The sequence below is a fragment of the Lactuca saligna genome, chromosome 4 (genome assembly GCF_052625555.1).
Source record: "Lactuca saligna cultivar CGN05327 chromosome 4, ASM5262555v1, whole genome shotgun sequence".
In the NCBI taxonomy this organism is placed as follows: domain Eukaryota; kingdom Viridiplantae; phylum Streptophyta; class Magnoliopsida; order Asterales; family Asteraceae; genus Lactuca; species Lactuca saligna.
The window spans coordinates 278,039,424-278,059,637 of NC_136420.1; the positions used below are offsets into that span (position 1 = coordinate 278,039,424).

General features: G+C 35.2%; 2 protein-coding genes across 2 annotated transcripts; one reads left to right on the forward strand and one right to left on the reverse strand.

Moving 5' to 3' along the window:
* The first annotated feature begins 4,482 nt into the window (after nt 1-4,482).
* LOC145043653 (V-type proton ATPase 16 kDa proteolipid subunit) lies at nt 4,483-5,686 on the forward strand. The gene is made up of 3 exons (XM_078992367.1): nt 4,483-4,700; nt 4,793-5,078; nt 5,391-5,686. The coding sequence occupies exons 1-3, from the start codon at nt 4,622-4,624 to the stop codon at nt 5,521-5,523; spliced, it is 498 nt and encodes a 165-aa protein (XP_078848493.1). The 5' UTR covers nt 4,483-4,621; the 3' UTR covers nt 5,524-5,686.
* Nucleotides 5,687-15,503: 9,817 nt separating this feature from the next.
* On the reverse strand, nt 15,504-19,244 carry LOC145043654 (Leucine-rich receptor-like protein kinase family protein). The gene has a single exon (XM_078992368.1). It carries the CDS (start codon nt 19,033-19,035, stop codon nt 15,637-15,639), a length of 3,399 nt encoding a protein of 1,132 aa, XP_078848494.1. The 5' UTR covers nt 19,036-19,244; the 3' UTR covers nt 15,504-15,636.
* Nucleotides 19,245-20,214: the final 970 nt, after the last annotated feature.

Consider the following 20,214-nt stretch of genomic DNA (forward strand, 5'->3'; position numbering starts at 1 on the left):
ACATCGTCACCAACTATTCCATCTAGCCATGTTCTACCCAACATTTTTGTATATATAAATAAAAACACAGTTTAAATCATTTAACACCCGTATAAAAACATCAATTCCAAGCCCATCTCAAATAGACAAAATAATATATAACACATAACACGTATTTCATAGCTAATACTTTATATTTATGTGTTAGAAGAAAGTAACTATACACTCACTTGATCAGAAGATGATCGGACAACACTACGACTTGTAAAAGTAGTATTCTTCGGTAGATCTGGAAGATCTTCACAAAAATCGGGCTCCTGGCGGGCAGAACTTCGGCTTGGGAATTTCACTTCTCGGGATCTTCAGGGCCTCGGGACTTGCTTCGGGGCTCGGGAATGATACCGGGGCTTCGGGATATTTCTTGCACGAAAAACGATGCAAAAACGCGAGAGAAAGGGAAGAAATGAGCAAAGAACTCGGTTGCCTTCGCATCCCTTTTATAGGGTCTGAACCACCAAATTACGCTGGGCATAATTAAGGTTACGCTGGGTGTAATCTGGATAAGCTCGCTGACTCCCCCCTTTGGATAATATCGGAAATTTATATTTAAATTTAATATCGAATTTATTTAATAAACTTCAAAAATTCATATCTCCTTCATACGAACTCCGTTTTCAACGTTTTTTTATATCCCCGCGTAGGTGAGACTACGCTCTACAACATTCGTTCAGACTCCGTCGGCTAATTTTGAATTTATTTTTATTATTTATTTTTAGTAGGTCAGGACAGGAAAACTCCGTTATAAATTCATAACTTCTTCATCCGACGTCCGTTTTCGCTTATCTTTTTATCGTTTCACTACTATTAACGAGATCTTCGATTCTTGTTTAGATTGTTTCGGCTAAAAACCACTCGATCTCAAACCGAGTATTCGGGCTGCATACCGCTAAGTCGAAACTTAGAAAAATCATAACTTCCTCATACGAAGTCAGATTTTGACGTTCTTTTTATGCACGCTCACGGTTTAACGTATTCTACGACTTTCGTTTAGATTGCTAAAGTTAAATATTGCTCCAATGTAAATTCACTTTTTACGTCACGCTGTGTCGTACCGGTTTTGTCGCGAAACTTCGACATGTTATAACTTCTTCGTTATAACTCGGATTTCGGCGTTCTTTATATGCACGAAATCCTTGTAACATATACTATAACTTAAGATTACTCATTCTAAATAATCTTTCATCAAAAAGTCATTTTTGACGCTTATCGTCTCTAAATTGACTAGCTCTGATCTACGGGCGTTACACCACATGTCTTGCTTAATAAGCAATAATCTCTAATTAAAAAATGTTTCAATCTACTAAAATAACTTAAAATAAATGTAAGTATAACAACCTCTTTAGCTTCATTATAATCATTTACATCACACACATCAACATCAAATTTGTTCTACTACAACCCGCATTCTCATTCCTCTCCTCCAACTCCTACATTAAAATTAACACATTATAGTTATTAACTAAAGAGACCAATTAATTATTAAAATCGTAACTGTAATATATATAATAACCTTGTCGTCTTCAATATTACAAAAACATTTTCATTTATATTGTTTTTATTCATCACTTCATCTTCTACAACCTACATTTTCAAATATAAAATAAGAACACAAATTTTCAAATATGTTAATAAAGTATAAAAAAAAATGTAGCGTGTAACTTACCGGTTGATGAAAATTTGTTTGGAATACTGCAGGCTCCTCAAAACTGATGTTATTCCGTAGATCTTCATTATTCACTTCTTCAACAAACACATATGTAGGTTCTCGGTTCATAAACACTTGTTGCTTCAGTGCACGTAGTCATTTCAACACCTCCTCTAAGCTGGGTTTCCCACTACACCCACCTCTACCCTGAGAGAGACCACCAGACGACATACTAGATGAATATTCGTCTTGTCTCCTAAAATGGTTCCGTACTGCGGATGGAACTGATTTCCGTTCACCATATACATACTCTTGAAATGACATATAATAACAAGATTTCATCTCATCATCACTCGGTGATATTTTATTTCTTGGTGGTTGTCCCTCCTAAAAACTTGAACATTGTTGCATATAAAAGTATAATAATGAATTTTATTAAAAATAATTTTTTTATAAACCTGTGTCTTTGAAAATATATTGTTCACATCAACCCATTTCAATTTTTTTTGTGCCACTCCATCGTTTCATTCGGGACATGTCTCTATTTTTTCTCAATACAAATCCATAGGCATGAATAGCCGGAAGCATCTCATATATCTATATCTATAATTTTTACAATTACAGTAATAAAAGTTAATTAAATTAAAATAACTAACATAACAGTAAAACCATTTAAATATAAATAATTTTTTATACTCTAAATGGAGTCGTAAATCTTGAGACGGAGTATTTTAAAGTTTGACGACGCTCAGACAGTGATAAATATTTATTTATCTTGTTCCACATATCCTCAAGATCCTCATAGGTAAAATCCTATAAATAGCTACCCAAGCAAAACTATCAAAACAAAAAAATATTAGTTATTATATACATTAACATTAATAATATGAAACTTTCAAAGTAAACAAAAAATACATGTTCTAGACATCCAAATTCTCAGCCAAAAAATATCAATCTTGTGGCACCCGATCATTTATTTCTTTTCCGAAAAAACTTTCACACAAAATGTATATCAAATATACTCTAACTGCATCAGCGTCACCAACTTCTAAGAATGATTGATTTAAAATAAAACTTTTCAGGTCACCGATTTTTCACCGAACTATTTGTATGGTTCGGAAATAGCCATTCACTCAATAAACATCTTTTTTTACTACTAACTATTTTTTCTGACACTTTTTTCCCGATATTTTTAGGATACTCCCAAAAATTCAACCCGGTTATCAAACAAACTCTTTCGGGCCATATACCATTTTCGTATCACCCACTCTAAAATATAACCGTTTTATTCTATCTGGAGATAAAACAACGTCCGACTGTATCTGATGAAGAAACATCTTGTGGAATAACAATCCGTCCCCTTGTAAACGAGAGACATCCAACAAGAAACCAAATACCGTATATCTAAATATATCACGTCTGACACCGTCTAACACATCAAATACTTCCCATATATTACACCCCGATCCTTTTAAGTTGACAATAACTTTAACGTTGAAATTATTATAATCAGGTTGCATAAAAAACAACAACATATTAGAAAACTAAACAACTATTTCATTTTAAAATATCAGATTATTAAATGCAATAATAATCCAACATTCAAATTACAAACCAAAACAATGCAAAAACCAACATTTAATCAATAATTTCTATATTTACATTGAAAAACAATAAAATACTATAACAAATTTCCAACTTAAACGGCAACTATATACAATTTCCAAGTTATACGACAAGTATACAAGCAATTTTTAACTTTCAAATTAAATAAAATAATATATTCTAACCATACTATAACAAAATTTCAACTTAAACAAGTATATAAAAATTTTCAAGTTATATGACAAATATACAAACGACTATTGTAAACATATTGTAAACATTATTATAATCATTTTTCAAGTTATACAATCACTTATACGATAAGTATATACAATTTTTTAAGTTATACAACAACTATACAAACGACAAATAACATATTCTAACCATGCTATATCAATTTCTCAGCTTAAACCATTAACCAAACATATTGTAAACATTATTGTAACAATTTATTTAACTTTGAACTTAAAAAAAAAAAGAACATATTCTAACCATTTTACTAAATGTACAACTAGTCAATGCACATTTTATGCAGTCTATATTTGTATATTCATACAACCACTAACAAAATAACATTAATACTTCAAGTTTACTAATAAATAATATTAAAGCTATCAAACACAAAAAAATTATCCAATCACAAACAATATAATTTAATTTTTTTACACTAACTAATACAATAAATAATAATATAATAAAAACATATACTAAATAAATGTTAATTAAAACATAAAAAAAAAGTTAAAATCTAACCATATTTTCAGGATTATTGAAAAAATCATTTATTTTGTTCAATAAATCGTCACATGGAATCGCCGAAAGAGAGTTTTTCTATATTGAAGAGTGAAAAATGAAGGAAAAAAAAATATTTTTATAATTTTTTTTATGTAAAATCGTAGGTGCAACAACAATTTCGCAGATGGACTATTCCATCTGTGAATGTACAAGTGTTTAAAGCATAACTGTACTTTATACGTTTGTACCTTCGGAGATGGAAGGGTAAAATCGCAGATGGCTCATTTCCATCTACGATTTAGGTGGTTATTTTGAAATCTTTTTTTTTTTTTCGGTTAAATTTGTAAATTAATTAGTAAAAATGATTATTTTTGCAATTTTCTAAAAATAAAATCCCAAATGTAGCCCAATAAAACTATAGCCCATTAATAATCCAGAAGAACAAAATACCAATCGGCAATTTGGCATCAAACGTGAGGCTACAAGATTGTACGCGTGCTATATTTATCTGCTCAATCAATATTCATACTCCGGCGACCAGTTCACCGGAAAACGAAATCCATTACGATCTCTCCCGCAGATCAAAAGTTGTAATTCATGTCGTCTACTTTCAGCGGCGATGAAACGGCTCCGTTCTTCGGCTTCCTCGGAGCCGCAGCAGCCCTCGTTTTCTCCTGTAAGCTCAAACCCTAAGCTCAAATTTCATTACTCATTACTCATTGATGCAACATCTCTGTAAATAATATAACTTTTTAATTGGATCTAAAGGTATGGGAGCGGCGTATGGTACGGCGAAGAGCGGCGTTGGTGTTGCCTCGATGGGAGTGATGAGGCCGGAGCTGGTCATGAAGTCGATTGTGCCGGTTGTTATGGCGGGAGTGTTAGGTATTTACGGATTGATCATTGCTGTTATTATTAGTACCGGAATCAATCCAAAGGCGAAATCTTATTACTTGTTTGATGGTTACGCTCATCTGTCATCTGGTCTTGCTTGTGGTCTTGCCGGACTTTCCGCCGGAATGGCCATTGGAATCGTCGGCGATGCCGGTGTTAGGTAGAGTATTCCTTTACATTGATTTCATCGTTATTTTATTGCGTTTCTGTTTGATATTCTTTGAAGTCTTGTGTATACCAATCCTCATAAATTGTTAGCTAGTAATTAGGCAATAGATTATCAGATAAAGTTTAAGAACTTTTGCTTCATTAATGGCAAATCGTGACTGGATTTGATTCATAGAACACAATTTGTGGAACTATTGCATCCATTCAATTTGTTTCACGAACTAAACTATGCGAATCACAAGTTTTACCTTAGATTTCTTGCTGAAGAAAATACTAATGTGATTAATTTGAATGATGTGATTAGGGCAAATGCACAGCAGCCAAAGCTTTTTGTTGGAATGATTTTGATTCTTATCTTTGCTGAAGCACTTGCATTATATGGTCTCATTGTTGGCATCATTCTCTCTTCGCGTGCTGGTCAATCCAGGGCCGATTAAGTCATTTTACAATTTCTTATCCTTCCATTATCAGGTTAGTTTCACCAGTGTTCAGAAGGATTCAAAATCATGCTTTTATATTTGTGTTGTTAAATTGTTTGTTAGTTATTAAACTGGATGACACTTTTGCCCTTGAATAAAGCCTTAAAGCTACCATTGTTTATTTTCTTATTTTGTATCATAAATACATGAAGGTGAAACGGTGTATGATTATTTATTTATTAAGCTCATTGTTAGGTGTTGTTTCTTTTTGACTTAATGGGCACAAAAGGGTAAAATAGTCATTGTGGCAAAACATTTGAACATAAAGTTTAAATTTGTCATTTATCCTTCAATAAGTTTAAAAAAAAGATACTTTTGTTTCATACAACACTTCCCTTACACCAACTTTATTTATCCATATAACACTTGATTGAGAAAAACAAACAAGCCATCTTCCAAAAAGTGTATATATAAAGGGTAAAATAGTCATTTATTTTTGTTCAGACACTTCATTAAGTCCAAAAACTTTCATTATACATACATGATTTATGCCCTCTTCCAGAAATTGTGAACATAAATATTACTACTAATTTAATAAAGAGAAATTTATATCATGGAAAACCAATGAAGATTTGTAAATTAGGAAAATCCTGAAAACTTAACATAAACAATGTTATTAGACTTGGTTATCATGAATGTAAACATTTAATTGTAACTCATGATTTAACACGTGTTAAAGAAAGTTTCTAAATTATATTGTAATCTGTAAAACAATGTTTTCAATATCTGCGATTGCACATTGAATTTTAGTAATTGAATTCGAGTAGTAAAAAAGTTTCTAAGCAATTATATTGTAATTTAGAATCAAAGTCTAGAAAAAACAAATGAATAAATGTTCCACCACTGAGGCATTCTTTAAGTGGAGTGTTGTTTTTTTGAATGATGCTAACATGTTATGAGTTCAAGTGATTATAGCAATACATGCTAACATGCAAAGATCTAATTCTAGTCTTGTAATATGTTGATATACCTAATTGTCTTAGTACCCACATCTATTGGATTAAACACAACTAGTGGTTTGACAATATTGTGTCTTAGATTAAACCATTACAATGTTACACATTAGATATTAAAAATAGTTGAATATTGTATGTTGATTCAACGAATAGTGTTAATTGAACTCGAAACGGTGCATGAATTAGCAATATAGTATTTTAATTAAAATAACAAACATCGCAATAAAACACAAAATTAAGTACTTTAGACGAATGATTAGCAAAAAACACAACAATACTATATAATGGTAATAACCGAAAAAACACAACATATCGATCTTGAAAACATAGCGTTGAAAGACAAATACTTGAATTAGAGGGTTATATATTTATATGATGAAAATAGGATTAAAAGAGTAAGAGTTGGAAAATGATTAAAAAAAACTAAAAAAATAATGATTTCTAATAAAAATAAGAAACCTTGGATCCAAAAACCGGAGACCTTGGCTTGAAAACTAGAGGGGTCCTAATTTTGGGTGTTATGTGAATACTAATCAGAGTAGCTAGCTCTAAAAATGATAGGGCTTTGGTTGATGGTTTAAATGTCAGAGTGCTTAAAGGTAAAATCGGAATGGTTTGGGGGCGAGGTCTTCGATTGGCAACTAAAACACACGGGTTAAGATGTGTAAATGGATCAACATAGGTCAAATGTGGATCCATATGCAAAGAAATGTTTGCCTAGGGTGCAAACGAGCCGAGTCGAGCCCAAGCCTAATCAAGCTCAACTTGGGTTTGTTTAAGTTATAAGGGTCTCATGCTCGATCTCGTCTCGATTCGAGCTTTGTAGTATGGAGCTCGGGCTCGAGCTCAATTCGAGTTGTGTAGTATGGAGCTCAGCTCGGGCTCGTTAAGAATTATATAAGTTTAGGTCGGCTTGTTTATTGTCTGACAAGCCTAAATAAAGTTAAGTTTGGTTCGAACTCGTTAAGATACTCGTTTACTAATACCTTAAATCCATAATTCCTGAAATATGTTTTTGTTTTAACATATAAAAATAATAAACAATCGTATTATATATATATATATATATATATATATATATATATATATATATATATATATATATATATATATATATATATATATATGTTCGTTTAGCCTCGCGAGCCTGTTCGAGCTTGTTTAATAAACAAGCCTAATAGTTAGCTCGAGCTCAGCTCAGACTCGTTTAAATTTGGTCTCGAGTCAAGCATTTAACGAGCTGATCTCGAGTAGCTTGACTCGTTTGCATCCTTCAAACGCCTTCCTTTATGATTCTTCATTTCATATTTCCATCTTTTCACCCTTAATATGATGATTTTGTTTTATTTAAACTAATTTATCAATTTCATCAAAATTAGAAAATAATTAAACAATCATTTCCCAATATGTCACAATTAGGAATTTTTGTGCCTTGTAACCAACACTTAAACCAAATTATGAATCAAAAACATAAGAGCATGTATGATGCATACTCTATGACAGCAGAACTTCAATCAAACACCCCATGCAAGCAATTCAAATAGTCATTAAGCAATTGGAAACCCTAGAAGTTCTTGTTTAAGTCCATTTTTGGACTAGGACTTCCTTATTGGGCCCAATGGACCAATAAGCTTCCAATTTGGCTATCTTGGGCTTAGAACTCTTAAATGGGCTCTAATTGGATCCACTTCCATTTAATTTAATATTTTTGGCCATAATGGGCCTAGAGGGTAATGGATTAATTATATGAACCATTTTGGATCATAATTAACCTAATCTAGCCTAATAGGTCATAAAAATCACATTTATATTTTTTTTAGGGCCAAAAATCATCTAACCTAACTATAATATGGGCTTAAGGGCAAAAAGCCCAAAAACCTCCTCTCACCCTCCCCATTCTCGGCCCAAGCCCAAAAGAACAGGAGAGTCGACTTTGTGAGTGCCACCTCACAATTGTTCAAGGGACTTCCATGCAAGGAGACTCAAACTTCCATGCACTCACATACTTTCATGACTAGCTAACTCTTTTTTTTTTCTCTCTCTCTCTCTCTTGCTCTCGGCCGAGTCCAAGCACACACACACACACATTTCACTCTCCTTTCTCTCAAGGAAATTCTCTCATATCTCATCCATATTTCGAGATCTAAGGAGGATTCAAGGGGATTTTTACACAAAAATCATCATTTAAGGTAAGAAATCTCTTAGATCCTTAAGCTAGCTACTTCATTTCATCCAAAAATCACCTCTTAATTCATTCAAACTCATGATCTAGCACCTAAGAAGCATCCAAGTTCGAAATCTTCCAAGGAAGGATGCTAAGGCCGAATTTCTTCTCATTTTCTTCCAAAAATCGAAACCACACCCAAAGTTGAGCTTCATACCCCCTCTTTTTCGGTTTTTATAAGTTTTTGTGGGGGAGAATAAAAGCAAATGTGTAGATCTATGAGTATATGTATGCATTGTGTGATTTTTATGCTTATATGTATGATCTTATGTGATTGTGATGTTTATACTAGTCAAAAGAACTTAAAAATCGAGATCTACAATAAGAAGAATGAAATAAGTATAACTTTTACCATTTCACACTAATCAAGTATAGAAAAATAACCTAGTTGGTTAATATGAACATTTTTGGACTTAAAACCCATTTTTGGGCTCAAAATGGCAAAAATACAAAACTAAGGGGTCCAAAACGACAAAATATAAATTCTGAAGGTTGAGATGAGTCTAAACAGTTTCTAATATGTATTTTCTGAATATCAACACTTTCGAAGGGTTAAAAATGTGAATTTTAAACCTAATGGGCCAAAATGGGCTTTTCGGCCCAATGAAGCCCCAAATTGAGAGATTTTTTATTTGGAGGGGCTGAAACTGCACATTTCTGTAAAACAGGGGATTACTTGTGTACTAAAACTATTTCAAGGGCCAAAAATGCTTTTCAAATTAAAAAGGGACCAAAGATGCAAAAAAATTCCATCTTGGGCCAAAATTGGAAAAGTTGCGAAAATGGAGGTTTCTACCGAGAAAATTTCATTTTTGAAGGACTCAAGCTGTTTATCAAGTAAATTTGTGCTAAAAATGTCTTTCCAATAAGTTTTGATACTAAAGTGTCAAGAAAAATAGTTTAAGGACTAAAATGGGAATTCTTTTATACACAAAGGGTTCGAAGTGTAAATTTTATCCAAGAAGGGCTTAAAAAGATAAACTCTAATTCTTAAAACAACAAACCCCTTAAAATAAAAATACGAGTACTACGTCTAGCGGCGATACGTAATAATAATTACACTTTCAACACCAATATCGTTACCAAACGAATTGATTCAATCTCGAATCAATAATGAATCAAAAATCAATAAACAATGGTACTTCAATACACACGTGGTAATTTACGAGAAGTCAATACACAATCTTTGGGCTCGAAAGTTTCAAATCGTGCTTGTTGGGCCTAGTTAGCCCAATGACATGATCTTTCGGCCCGAAGGGAACGCGCTTACATGTTATTGGGCCTTATACAACCTAATTCCGTGTAAAAGGACTTTCAATAGCTTTATTGTGCTGTTGGGCCCCAAGGGTCCTTTGGTACTGCTAGCAAAGTCGAGAAGTCAAATGCGAGTCGGGCCAAGTGCCTTTCACATTCACGATAGCCTTGAACGACTTATGGAAATAACGGGGGCTTCGTAGCCTCTTTTCTCCTCGGTTGTGGGGCTATGAGAAGTTAGGGTGGTTGGATTAAGTGAGTAGTACGGATGACGCCTAAGGGACGTTTGTATTTGTTAGTTGTAAACTAGTCATTTTCATTAATGCGTGATTATAACGACCCACAACCCATAATTAATCCAATGTCACCTGGAATTATCGAAAACAACGTCGTATCGGAATAACACAAACTAAGCCACGTAATTTGATGTATTGGGAAAACATCGGGTTTTCCCCGGGGAATTCAACACTCTTAACTATGTGATGTATACAAAGTTTAACAATTATTCACGTTTACAATAATCAACAAGCATACTTACGGATCTTCACACATTTTTTTTTATATACAACACTTTTTTTTTTAGAAAATATCGGATTTTCTGTGGTTTTCAAAACTATACAAATCATTTCTTTTCAAACCTTACTTATAAACTCACCAACATTTCATATGTTGACGTTTTTCCAAAATACTTATATTCTCAGGTAACAGGTAAATCGAAAAAAAATGTATCCAATGATGTCATAATGTTTGTTTAATTAGTATCGAACGGTTTATGTTTTGGGAATGTAATGTTTTGAACAATGTACTGAATGTAAACAATATTGGTTGTAATATTTCAATGCATGGTGACGAATGATGTTATGATTCATGTATACTCATTGTGATGGTATTCAATTGAGTCACAAGAGCCCTCGGACGTTTCCGCCGTCTGGTTCGGGGGTGTGACACAATAACTATATTAATTGAACTTCATGATTAATTTATATCACTTTTGTCTTTATTCTCGAATTCATGAACCCACGTTTCTTCAATCTCTTCGGCTTACAATCATTTTCTTTACCATGTCATCAGGCAAACTTATTAATGCTTTGCGAAAATAACTTTTAATAAATGTAATGTAAAATCGACCGATCACATTCAAAACTATAAAAAAAATCGTCTGAAGGTTACTCCCACCAAACTTTAGAAGGCATCATGGATACTACAGATTCAAAGCTTATGTTACCAGCAATACCCTATTTCGAGGGAATGTTTGAAGAACCCTAGTGTGGATAAGGAGTGACCTTCCTTCGCAACTTAATTACCAAATGGCCGAAGCCTCTAAGACTTCTCCCTCCGCAAAAGCCATTAATACTTTGCCTCTAGTTAAAACCATAATGGCTTCACCTTTCTGTAACACTTGTTCCAGGTATTATCTGATTTATTTAATTTTAGGGTTTTGGTCATGGACTTGGCGAGTTGGAGGATCAACTCGTCGAGTAGAAGTATCAAGATCGGATGCGGGATCGGGACCTACTCGACGAGTCGGAAGGCCCTGACTTGACGAGTAGGAGTTGTAAAGAGAAACCCTAACTTTCAAGGGTTTGTACCATATTTAAAGGACTTATGGCTCATTTGTGGCCTCCTTAAGCAACCTACTACCCAGAGAAGAGTGTTTTCGACCATAAACCCTCTTTTGGTGAGAGAAAGAGCCTTTGTGAGCATTTTGGAGGATTTGTGGAGGTTGAAGGAGAAGGAAACGAGAGAGGAGTAGTAGATCCAACATCTACATCATATTGGCCATCATTCTAAGGTAAAAAGACGTGACCTTGACCTCTAGTTGTTTAGATCTCCTTTCTTGGAAGTGAATGACCATTTTTGGGAAAAATGGAGTCAAGCTTGAATATGGACTTATGGTCCCAGATTTGGACCTATTTAGGTCCCCAATGGCACAAAGTTGCTCCCTTTATGTAGTTTAGCCACTTTCCATGCATAAGAACCTTGTTTGAAGTCTAGTTTTGGAGTTTTAGCATTGGAGGACCATGCATGCACGTAAAGCTTGCAACTTTACGTGGTATCTTCACTAGGAGAAGTTGGATCTGAAGTTTAGGACCTTAGATCCCTCTGGAAAGGCCGAACTTTGGGATGACTGAAGGAACTCGTCAAGTCCCTTGGCTGACTCGACGAGTCGAGTAGGGTTTACTCGTTTTCGGTCAGGAGTTTGTGGTTGAGAGTTTGCGGCCATGGACATTAGGGAACTCGACAAGTCGCTCAAGTGACTCGGCGAGTTGACGAGTTATGCAAGGACTCGACGAATGGCTGGCTATACTCGACGAGTTGAGGTCAGCATGGATTATTGACCTCGACCGTGGACCTTAACTTTGACCAGGGTTTACCTGAGGGTATTTATGGGATTGTGTTAAGTTAATCACTTGATGATTATAGGCAGTTGAGAAGGAGCAACGTATGGGATATATCTGACTTCAGCTTATCAGTTTAGCATTCGAGAGATGAGTCTTCTCACCATACCCATAGGTCTAAGGCACCAAGGCCGACCCAATATGTGTTTATGGTATATGTGTTAGTAAAGACCATGTAGGGTAGCCCATGACACGAAGGTGTAAGACCCTGGGGGAACCCACGACATCCTTACAGGTTTATGTATGTGCATGTAGGATGTTAGTCATTTATGTGATTTGATATGCTATGTGATTGTGTGTTTTGCATGGAAGACCCCGGGGGGAGTCCGTGGCAATTGGATGTAAGACCATGTGGGGTAGCCTATGACATTCCTAGGTAAAGACCATGTGGAGTAGCCCATGGCACGTTGGATGTAAGACCATGTGGGGTAGCCCATGACATTCCCAGGTAAAGACCATGTGGGGTAGTCAATGGCACGAAGGTGTAAGACCTTGGGGGGAGCCTACGGCATCCTTACAAGTTTATGTATGCATTACTTATGTGATATATGTAGCTTCATAGCTAATATGATATGTGTTCTGTGGTTTGTGTGTGGGGTATGCTCTGGGGAACTCACTAAGCATTAGCTTGCAGGTTGTGGATTTGTTTCAGGTACATCGGATCCCAAGGACAAGGGCAAGGCGTGATGGCGCGACGTGCACTCTCACACAGACGTTTTATGGGACACTCTGATGTTTGAAATAATATTATTATGGATTTTAATTTGAAAACAATTGTAATGAGATTTCATGGTTTATGGAAAAGTGTTTTTACTATTTAAAAACGGAAATTTTTACCATTGGATTTTGGATCAATACACCTTCGGTCGAAGTCATCGATACTTCCCTTTTGGATTTGGTTTCAAGTCCATCTTTAGTCGATTACTTCTAGTGGTACAGTGAAATGTGACTTCTTCAAAATGTTTAAAAGTTAAGAGTTCGATTCTTATATGATAGTGTATATTTGAGTGTGTCATCATTCTAAAAAAATAAGTATGTTGGTCATTTGAAGATAACCAATATAACGAATTTCTCTAATAAAAGTAAGACATATTTTTGTTGGTTAAAATTCTAATGCTCATTGTTTTGTAGACTTTTATATAAACAAAATGGCCAAGAAGACATCTTTACCAAAAGGGAGTATTTTGTATTACTTTTCAAATATATTTTTTTTTCCAAATTAATAAGATTGTCTTTTTTCATTGTTGTTTATGATGTAGGGTCGTGGAAGATGATAAATGATGAATTAATAATATCATTGTTAGATGATAGTTGCTAAATCAATAATATCATCAACGTTTGTTTAACTTTATATATTTATGGACCTCCAATAGTGGCTTTCATACACGAGATTGTTCATGTTTTCCTACTTTATATATTTGCGAAACACCTCAGATGACCATCTCATCTCCACTTAAAATTCTGACGCATGGAACTTCCATAAATGATTTTTTTAGTAGCTTGCTAAAACTTCAAACACCCAATATATACAAAACATAATATAACGATTAAATAGTGAGAAATAAGGCCATTGTGAAAATGTCATTTCTCTAAGCAAAGTAGCCATTTTCTACTCTAAGCTATGTCCTATGCGAAAAACGGTCTATTTCTCAATGTGTAATGTTGCCATTTCCACGACTCAAAAATGGACATTTTTCCTATTGAGAAATGGTTAGTAAGAAATGTATTAAAAACTCAAAATTTACACACTATGAAATATTTAATTCTCACTAAGAACATCATCTCTATAATACATAGTTTTTACTTAGATCATAATAGGCTTAAAAGAAAATTCAAGTTACATTGATGGAAAATAAAAATAAAAACTGAAAAAATATACAAGATTAAATCGTAAACAAATTATCAAACCGATTCAATTAAAAAATCAATTTTCAAATTTTAAAATATTGTAGAAAAAAAAGTTTTACACTGTTACTCAAGTGGATCCATATTTGGTAGGGGGTCCTTCCATTTCACTTTTTGTTAAATTGAATGTCTTTAATGTCATAACTCATTGGTCAGCATTGACTGTCAACATGAATTATTATTATTATATATGAATGAAAGAAGACAAAATGAAGAAATTTGGTTGGGTTTTCAAGGACATTTAAATTTATTTAATTAATTTTATGACATTAATAATCACCAACGACAAAATTATCATGTGCTTCTATACAGTACTCTATTTGTTTCGTAACGGTTGCTTTGTGAAAATATATTTTATATTGCAATTTTGTTCTTGAATAATACACCATTTCAAATTTTCAAATATTAAATAGGAATAACTTTTCCATAAGCACTTTAATTTAGTTGGTAGTTTTATATTTTAATTGTGTATGATTGAATTATTAACTTTAAATCTGATCTACAAATGTATCAATAATAATGTACAATTTAAACACCCAATTATCAAGTCATGTAATTTCCTTTATGATAAAAGTATCCAAATTTTAACCTCATACATAATCTTATATTTGTCTGACATGCAAACTGCTCTTCAAAAACAAAAATGAACTATTTATCTTTTTAACAAAATATCATTGTTAAAAAATATCTATTCAGAACAAATTATTTATTTTTGTTTGTAAAATAATATTCTTTAGAATATAATAATTCATTACTTATTTATAACATAAATAAATTTAAAAAAATAAATAAATAAATATACCAAAATTGCTCACATTAATTCATTTAATAAAAAATTAAAACCTTAACCATATTTCTTGTGACCTTATGTCCTTATCGAAATATTGTTATGCTCTCGTTGTACATTTTGTTACTGACAATAGTACGCAGTGTACATTGATATATCACGAGATTCATAGCTATAAATTCCCAATATAAAATCATCTAAAAGTGAGAATAATTAAATTAAAAAATAAAAATAAAAAATGACACTGTGATTCATTAACGGCTATATTGTCAGCAACCCCAGTGACCCTCACGTGACCTCTGACACCCCTTCGCCGGAACTTCGACTTCCGATGACCCCCACCACATGACTCCTCCACCTCTCCTTTGACTCCAAACAACCAATAATTCATATACATAAACAAAATTGACACATTGAAAACATCGAATTTCTGAACTACATTACTACAATCAAATCGGAAACATCAATTGAAAATTAATGTCAAACAAACAAAAATCAAATTAAAAATAAAAATCTAGCATTCCACATATCTAACATGTTAGATTTTTAAGCCGGTGAAGGTTGACTGGTCGGGTCAGCAGATGAAGGAATATCTGGCCCGACCCGACAACCTTCCAGCATAAAAACAATATCCGCCATCGTAGGGCGGTCATGAGGGTCGGGCGCAGTACACAACAGTCCGACCTTCACACCAAGCAAAAACTCTTCCCATTCGGATGACTCCGGGTCCAACTCAAGTAACCCGGGTTCCAAAAGCTCCGATACTTGACCCGTTTGTAACATCCTTTTAACCCATTTCACAATATCCTCATCTTGTGTAAACATCACCGGTTTCTTCCCCGTCAACAACTCCAATAACACAATCCCGAAACTATAAACATCCGATTCCGGCGTAACTTCTCCGGTCAACACCACCTCCGGCGACGCGTACCCTACCGACGCGGCGGTTTCCGGCGACGACGCTCCGGCGAGGACCGCGAGGCCGAATTCGGAAACGTGCGCTTCGAAATCCGCATCGAAGAGGACGTTTTGCGGCTTTATGTCGCCGTGTACGGTTGCAGTCGAATGGAGAAACCCTAATCCCCGGGCGATACCGAGCGCGATTAAATGTCGCATTGGCCAATTCAAAACATGTCCGTCTTGATGCGATGCTTCTTGAAGAAGTGTAGCTAGGTTTCCGTTTGGCATGTAGTCGTATACCAGCAGTCGGAGGTCCGGTGGGCCCGCGTAGTACCCGCGAAGAACGGTTAGGTTCCGGTGACGGATTTTTCCGAGGAGTTCGGCTTCTTTTTTAAACGCGATTTCTTCGAGGACCCCGTTTTGTAATCTTCGAATCGATAACACCATTCCATCATTGTAACATGCTTTGAAGATTAATCCGAATCGCGTTCGGGATAAAACATTTTCTTCATCGAATTGGCGTGTGGCTTCTAGGGTTTCGGCGAGGGTGATCTTGTTGTTGAACATGACGAGTTTTGGGCCGCCATTTTCGCCGGAGCTTCGTGTCCCGGAGCTTCGGTGGGGGCTTGGACGCTTTTTGTCGCCGGATTTTGAGTTTTGTTTGAGCCGTTTCCGCCACCGGAGGAGGCTGTAGGTGTAGAAGCAACAGCAGATTGACATGAGAAATGCTCCGGCAACCGCCACAATGATTAGAAGAATCAGTCTTTTCCGGCTGCTGCTGGTTTTATCTTTGCATTTTTTGTTCAATGGCTTCCCGCATAAATTAGTGTTACCGGAAAAATCGGATTCGTTGTTGAATCTTGAAGCTAATGATTCGGGTATTTTTCCTTGGAGATTGTTGTTTGAGAGATTGAGATAAATCAAGGTTGGGATTTCTGTGAGATTTGTTGGGATTTCACCTGTTAAGTTGTTTGAACTGAGGTCTAGTGAAGTGAGATTAGGTAAAGAAGAGAAGGTCGCCGGAATGTTGCCGGAAAGATGGTTGGAGTTCAGAAGGATTGAGTTCAGGGATGGGATATCGGAAAATTCTTGTGGGATTTCACCGGAGAGATTGTTGTTGCTTAAATCGAGTTGGGTTAAATGGGAGAGGCGTGAAAGATCATAAGGGATTGACCCGGTCAAAGTATTTGAACCCAGATTGAGAATCTGAAGATCGGAACTGTTCCCAAGCTCCGGTGGAATCTTGCCGGAGATATTGTTGTTTGACAAAGAGAGAACAGATAATGACTTGAGGAAGCTGAAAGTTGAAGGGATTTGACCGGAGAAGAGATTTGAAGAGAGGTTTAAGTAATGCAAACCTAATAAGCTGCTGAAACCTTCGGGAACATCGCCGGAGAATTTATTTTCTTGTAGTGCAATTACTTGGAGACTGGGTAAACCAAAGAGATCCAACGGCAACTCTCCGGTGAGATTCTGTTTGCTCAAATCAAGAGCGGTGAGCTTGTAGAGACTCCCAATGCTTCCCGGAATCTTGCCTGAAAATCCATTCCCACTCAAGTTCAGAACTGATATCGCTTTCAGATTTCCAATGCTCACCGGAATATCACCGGAAAACTTGTTTCCGGCGAGGTTTAAGGTTGTGAGATTGCTCATTGACATGAGATCGTCTGGCAAGGTTCCGGTGAGTGAATTATCTCTCAAGCTAAGTGTTTCGAGCTGTGAAAGATTGCTAAAACTTGAAGGAATGCTGCCATTGAATCGATTTCCACCCAAATGTAGCATCTTAAGCCCTCTCATCTCGCTTAAAAACTTGGGGATTTCACCGGTGAACAAATTCCCTTCGAGATTTAGAACTTTTAAGTTACTGATTTGCTTGATTTCACTTGGAAACAATCCGGTTAACGAATTATTTGCCAACTTCAGCTCCTCTAATCGTTTCAAATTTCCGATCTCACTTGGAATTTTACCCGACAAATGATTACCAGAAAGATCTAAAGCTGTTAATGTGGATAAATTAGTCAGCCACAAAGGGAAATCCCCGTGAATCTGATTCTGTTGAAGATCCAAAACTTGAAGAACACTAAAACAGCTGGAAGATGGAGGAGGTACGATATTTATGAATGCATTAAACCCTAACTGAACGTTCTTCAGAGAAGGTTGAGAAACCGAAACGCCACAGAAAATAGACGCCGGAATTAAACCAGTGAGATTGTTGTTTGAGAGAGAGATTACTTGTATCTTAGGAATCGAGCCTATTCCCGCCGGAATAACACCTCCGATTTCATTCCCGTCAGCGCTAAAATGAACAAGTGAAGTACAGTTCGCAATCGCCGAAGGTAACGTCCCTTGCAACTGATTATGATCAAGCCAGAGGAACTCAAGCTTCTGTAAAGCTCCATATCTCTCCGGAATAGCACCAGTGAAGAGATTGTGCGAGAGATTTATGAGTTGAAGATCAGGTAAGTCGGAGAGGTTACCCGGTAATTCCCCGGAGAGCGAATTTGAGGAGAGATCGAGGTACCGTAAGCTTGAAGGGAGATTCTCCGGAACTTCACCAGAAATATTGTTTCCGGCGACGTTAAATATCAGAAGCTCGTTTAAGTTCGAGATCTCCGGCGGAATATCGCCGGACAACGAGTTATACTGAAGAAAAACATACTGCAACAGATCACATTTCGACAGAGACGAAGGAATACTCCCATTGAAGTTATTCGACCGGAGGCTCAACCTCCGCAGCATCCTCAGATTACCAAGCTTGCTCGAGAGCACACCGCGTAGCTGAAGGCGAGGGAGACGAAGGTCGGTGACGCGGCCATCGGAGCAACCGACGCCGCGCCAGTCACATGGAGCCGAAGCAGTGGACCGGTCCCAGCTGGTGAATGCACCAAGCGGATCATGGAGATTAAGCTTGAAATCAACAAGTGCATCGATCTCTGCTAGGGTTTCTGGAGAACTATCAGCATGTATTAGCAAAGTGGGGGATTGGAAAACGAGAAAGAAGAGAAAAGCAACGGCCGCCATTAACGGCGGAGGACGTTGACGCATTGTAGAAGGGGAAGAAGGCTATTCAAGAATATGTAACGGAAGGAAGCATGGGAGCGTATGTTAGCCGGAGTAGCGGGTGTATAGTGGGAGAGAAAGGCGACCAGTAGAGTAGGTTTCGCGTATTTTGCGCCGCTGTGCGCATTGCCCTCTCTTTTTCTCTCTCAGTTACTGACTTTGCTTACAAAACCCCAAAAACACACAGATTTAAAGGGACACTCAAGTACCCAACTTAAACACTTGCTTCTCTCTCATGCATTTGAATATTCTTTTACATAAATAGATTATTTCCCTTTTTATTTGCCTCATTAATAATATGATTTAAATTATTTAAAAGCTATACTTCAATGGTAGATTATTTTAGGTCTTTGTTGTGTTATTAAATGTTGTCTATACAAATTTTATCTACCAAGGCTTTTTGTTCATCATTATTTTGTATTTTATTTTTCTTGTATGAGAAAAAGGTAAATTTAGAAATAATTTAGGATTTAGATTATATTTGTTGTTCGAAAATAAATATAAATTTTATATAGAAACTTAAAATGATATTTAAAAACTAACGTGCTTAAAAAATGCAATGGAAGAACAATGAATTTTTTTATATAAGTTATAATTTAAAAAGGATACGTAATTTTATATATTAAATCATTAATTATGTATAGTTTATTTATTGAAACATTTTTCTTGAATTTGGTTAAAAGAATATTCATATATAAACAAAATTCTAGTTAATCCAAAATGCATTTTTCTCTATTAAAGGATTGTTTGATTAAATTCGTTTAAATTAAATGATGACAAGTTTTTGATAGTTAAATGAAATTAGCATTTTTTAATTATTCGATGGTATTGATTCAATCAGAGATTGTATCAAAGACACTGAAAACTTCGATTAAAAAATACATTTGATAGTTTTTTTTAAATATTATCAAATAACCCACAAGTCTTGAACGTTCTCAATGCAACTTAAAGATATATTCATTGTTCATCAAATTATGATTAAATATTTTAGCATCAACCTTAGCTCTCTTTTGAATACGGTTTCTTTACTTTTTCATCAAGACTTTTCTTTCAGTATTTTCTAAAACGCTTCTATTGATTCTGTGTTTTTCCCAATTCAAGGTTTCAATATTATAGAATTAGTTATCATTGGTTCCACAAATGAAGTTCTTTAATAGTCATTTT

Coding starts and splice junctions, on each gene's coding strand:
- LOC145043653 (XM_078992367.1), top strand. CDS start 4,622: ATGTCGTCTACTTTCAGCGGCGATGAAACGGCTCCGTTCTTCGGCTTC. Junction 4,701..4,792: donor AGCAGCCCTCGTTTTCTCCT/GTAAGCTCAAAC, acceptor TTGGATCTAAAG/GTATGGGAGCGGCGTATGGT. Junction 5,079..5,390: donor GTCGGCGATGCCGGTGTTAG/GTAGAGTATTCC, acceptor TGATGTGATTAG/GGCAAATGCACAGCAGCCAA.
- LOC145043654 (XM_078992368.1), bottom strand. CDS start 19,035: ATGCGTCAACGTCCTCCGCCGTTAATGGCGGCCGTTGCTTTTCTCTTC.